Source organism: Notamacropus eugenii, chromosome 7 (genome assembly GCF_028372415.1).
Source record: "Notamacropus eugenii isolate mMacEug1 chromosome 7, mMacEug1.pri_v2, whole genome shotgun sequence".
Lineage (NCBI taxonomy): Eukaryota > Metazoa > Chordata > Mammalia > Diprotodontia > Macropodidae > Notamacropus > Notamacropus eugenii.
In genome coordinates, this window is record NC_092878.1 from 14,253,669 (window position 1) to 14,258,592 (window position 4,924).

Here is a 4,924-nt window from a genome sequence, read left to right on the forward strand (position 1 = left end):
TTCTTCAAAAAGCAAGGACAAAAAACAAAAAACAACTCTGCTTGGTGTGTTGGTAATGACTGTACTGAATGAGGAATGAAGCTGTGTTTGCATAATTGTGTTTACCTAAAACATCTTTACTGAAACTCAAGGAGGATAAATTCCAAATTTGAGTAGGATCCTGACTATATATTGGTGTAGCAGTGGCTTAGATTCCATTTAGGGGCAGCTAGGTGGCATAGTGTGCAGAGCACTGGGTCTGTACTCACTAAAAACTACCTTTAAATCCAGTCTCAGACACTTGTTTTATGACTCTGGGCGGATCCATTAATCTTTGTTTGCTTCAGTTTCCTCAACTATAATATGGGGATAATAAAAACATCTATTTCTCAAGATTGTTGTGAGCATCAAATGAGATGGTACTCGTATATTTAGCACAGTATCTGGCACGCAGTAGGCACTGTGGAAATACTCATTATTATTATTCCATGAAGATATAAACATAAAATAATTAGTCATGAGAGGAGTGAACCACATATAAAATTCATATATGTGACAGTTTATTCGGAGGCTATACTCTTTACTTTTCTCAGGGTAGTCTTTGTCTCATTTCCAGGGCTTTATAAATCAGGGAATTTAAGAAGAGAATCACCACTGAGTGAAACAAGGTTGTTATCTTCCACACTACTCCTGAGATGTTGAGTTCACATACGTGATCACAGGATCCCAAAGAAGAGACACACCACAGACACGTGGGATCCATGTATGGAGAAGGTCTTACGCTGGGCAGCAGCTGAGGGAACTTGCAGCACTGCTCTTAGTAGGAAGATGTTAGAGCCAAGGCTGTAGAGTATGTAGAGTATGGAGAGGAAGATGATGATGGAGCTTAGGTTATAGAACAGAATGACAGTGGCAGCAGGAGGAAAACATGACAGGGCCATCATTGGTCTATGTCACAAATAAAATGTTCAATAACGTTGGGACTTCAGAATGACTGCACATGCATTATCCAATTGTTTGCCATCCCAGGGAGAGGTGAGGGAAGGACGGGAGAAGTGAGGGGAGGGAGAGAATTTGGAACTCAAAATTAAAAAAAAAAAAATTTTTTACATGCAATTGGAAAAAAATAAAACATTATAAAAATGGAGGCAAGGGAGTCAGTAGTTCTACCAAATTGAAACCTCGGTCTATGTAATTGTTCCCCTAGTAGATTTTCCATTTTAGCTTCTAAATGGCCAAAGGTTTACACAATATGAGTAGTTTACGTAAAAACGTTGTCTATTCCCAGAAGCCTATAGCAAAACAAAATGGGATCGCTCAAAGAGCACAGAATGCGTGATACCGTAATGATGCCTGTAAGATCAGGCGTGTTTGCAAGGTAATGGTTGTATCTGGTTCTTTTTTATGTTTCTAACACTTTTTATTGTTGGATAAAATGATTTTTACATGATTTTTAAAATGATTTGATTTTCACATCACAGTTATTTCTAGAGTGTCTCCCCCTATCCTCTTCGAAGCCTCCTTCATAACAAAGGAAAACTATGATCCAAAGTACTTCATAGTAACCATATTTAATAATATATACAACATTCTACCCTACTATATCCGTTCCCTCCCCACCCCCATTACAAAGGGACAAGTGTGATCCATTATCTATTCTCTAGGATCACTTTTCCCCTTTTTCAATCATTGGGAGCTCAAGTTCGTTCTTGAGATAATTTCCTTTCTACCTTAGTTGTCATTGTGAATAGTATATACTGTTTTCACTTATTTTAATTCATATTACTTCATATAAATCTTCCTATTTTCTCTTAATTTCTTTTATCACATTGCAAAATAATATAAACTACCTTTATGTATCACCGTTAACTCAGTTATTCTCCATCTGATGAGCATTCACATTGTTTCCAGTATTTTGCTACCTTAGAGAGTCCTGCTGTCATTCTTGTTTGTACCTTTGAACTCTTTTTGGCTCATGTTTAGTAAAAGCATTTATTGGGTCAAAAACTAGACCAGTGAAGTTACTTTGTAAAAAATAATTTCAAATGGTTAGCTAGAATCTTTGGACTTATTCAAAACTCAACCAACAATGTATTTATTCTTTCTTCCCACAATCCCTCGAACACTAACTATTCCTCTTTTTGTTTTCTTGGTCAGGGTGAAAGGCAAAACTTCATAGAGTTTTTAATTTGCATTTCTCATATTATTATTGATTTTGAGCACATTTTCAAATAGCTATTAGTGCAATTTATAACCTGCAATTCTTTAAAAAAGTGTCCATATTTTTTGATCACTTATCTATTGCGGAATGGCTCTTTTTTGTATCCTAAACGGGCAAGGTAGACCTGTGAGAAGAACTGGTATTCCATAAATTCTTCCTGTTGATTCAACTCAGGTAATATTTATTGAAATAATTTGATATTAATAAATAATGAGAAGGAAAAAAACTATCCGGGCTTTGAAATTAAATGTAAAAGTGCCATTAAGCTTTTTGAAAAGTAAAGGTTTTTCCTTTCATCTCCCTTTAAAAAGCAAATTGAATCTTATTTCAAAACTGTATCCTTCCTTTCAATTAGTAAACGAGAAGTTTTATAATCTTTTCTCTGGAGTTCCAAATTTCATGCTTGCATGTACTTGGATTTGTCTCATGCTGTCTTTCTCCCTTTACACCCCTCTCAACCCACTTCAGCAAAAGGAGAATGAGAAACCAGAGACTCCAGATGATACCTACTGCAATCTGTCTTCATTCGTTTCATACTTGTAAAAGACTGAGAAGAGACATCTGGATTAGGGCACTGTGATGAAAATTTCAAGTCTGAGTTAGAAAGAAGAACAGTTGAGGAGATATTACGTGTCTCTGCTAAGTATGTTGTGTAGGAGTGGGCAGAGAGGAGAATGATGGTGATTACAGAGGTAAGCTGCTTCCTGGTATGGATGAGAGGCACTTGATCAGATAACTCCTGTGTCTCCTGTTCTTTGGAAACCTTGAAAGGCCTTTGGGAGACCACAGGAAAACCTACTGGGATTCCTCAAGTGAAAAAAAAAAACTCAGCAGACTCAAGCTAGGTTAGTTCTGTACGCCATGACCCAGATAGATGATGCTCTTTTAGTAGTCAACATAGAATTTGGAGTGGAGGCTGACTGAGTGGATTAAGAGTAAATATCTACCTGATTCTTAGTGTTATTGAGTTGAGATATAGATGGATCAGGACATGTTGTATGAGGAATATCCTGAGATGTTCTCAACTCACCCCCAAAGTATAACCTGCAGCAGTAGTGGGAGACACTGCCTTTCTCAATTGTCTTTATTCATCTTTGCATTTCCTCCAGGGTTTTCCCCACAGGAAGTATGTAATCAGTATTTCTTGAATTGTGTTAGAGTATAGAACCATGTGTAAAATTCATGCATATGACTTGTTTATTCTGAAGTGAACCCCATGACTTTTCTTAGAGCAGCCTTCATTTCCTTGTTTCTGAGGCTATAGATCATGGGGTTTAAAAATGGTGTCACAACTGAATAGAACAAGGTTATTATCTTCTGTACTTCTCCTGAGTTCTCGGATGTTGGGCTCACATACATGATCATAAGGCTCCCAAAGAAGAGGCACACTACAGCCAGATGGGATCCACATGTGGAGAAGGCTTTCCTCTGTCCAGCTGCTGAGGGGACTTGCAGCACAGCTCTTAGTAGCAGTATGTAAGAGCCAAGGATGTATAACATGGTGAGGATGATGATGAGGGAGCTTAGGATATAGAACAGAATTTCAGTGGCAGGAGCAGGGGCACATGATAGAGCCATCAATGGGTCCATGTCACAAAGAAAGTGGTCAATGATGTTGGGACCACAAAATGTCAGTTGGGAGAGCTGTACAGTAGAGAGGGAATAACTTAAGAAGCCAAGCACCCAGCACACAGACATCAAGGTGTAACAGTGTTGTAAGGTCATTTTGGTTGGGTAGTGCAGTGGGTGGCAGATGGCAAGATAACGATCATAAGCCATGATGCACAAAAAATAGACTTCAGTTGTGCTGAGGGAGGTGAAGAAATAGAACTGGAGGAAGCAACCAGCAAAAGAGATGGTTTTTGTCTCTGAAAGGAAGTTTTCTAACATGCTGGGAACAGTGGATGTGATGTACCAGATCTCTAGGAAGGCAAAATTCCCCAGTAGGATGTACATGGGGGTGTGGAGCCTCTGGTCCCACCTCACTGCACAGACAATGGCCCCATTGCCCATCAAGGTCAGGATATAGACTGTCAAGAACAAAGAAAAGAATAAGATTTGTATTTCCCAGTGACCAGGGAAGCCCAGGAGGACAAATTCAGTCACAGTGTGTGCTCCTGACTTGTTCATTGTTTCCTGAGCTGTGGAAAAGACAGAAGACACAATTCCATCAGTTGCCTTACAACTTGGGTTTTTCTAGGACAAAGATTTTAATTAGACCTTTGCAGAGTTTCTAGGGTTAATAACTTAGCCATATGGAAACCAGACTCAATAATGTCAGCTTCTTTCCAGCCTGTAATCTCTCTATTTTTTTTTGTCCCAGTGAGCCCATACCTCCATTTTCTGTACCATCCTTCAGATTTCAACTTGTCATCTTTTCTTGGTTACTTGGATTCTTAAGACTTAGGTCCCTATAAAAAAAAGACCATAAATTTTCCCTTCTCCTTGCTCAGTAATATTGTGTCTACCTCTTAGGTGGTTAACGAGGATTTGCTATTTAAGGGAAACCCTTAAAGCATGTATGGTACAGTAACAACTAGGGAAGTAAAAAGTTCAATTTACAAAGCTCGTTCTAGGTTAGTTGTGATTCTTTTCCTAGTATGAAATATTTGCATAATTTCCTTAGTTCTGTGACAGCACATAATGCCAACTACTCTTGCTATTTTCTGAAATACTAACAATATTTTATTTTTAAGTGTTTGGTCTAATGTGAATGAAATTTCT

The 4,924-nt window shown here is 38.2% G+C and overlaps 1 protein-coding gene across 1 annotated transcript; it reads right to left on the reverse strand.

The window, feature by feature from the left end:
• Window positions 1-3,397: 3,397 nt before the first annotated feature.
• Window positions 3,398-4,360, reverse strand: LOC140513477 (olfactory receptor 11H4-like). Its single transcript, XM_072623193.1, has one exon. It carries the CDS (start codon window positions 4,328-4,330, stop codon window positions 3,398-3,400), a length of 933 nt encoding a protein of 310 aa, XP_072479294.1. The 5' UTR covers window positions 4,331-4,360.
• Window positions 4,361-4,924: the final 564 nt, after the last annotated feature.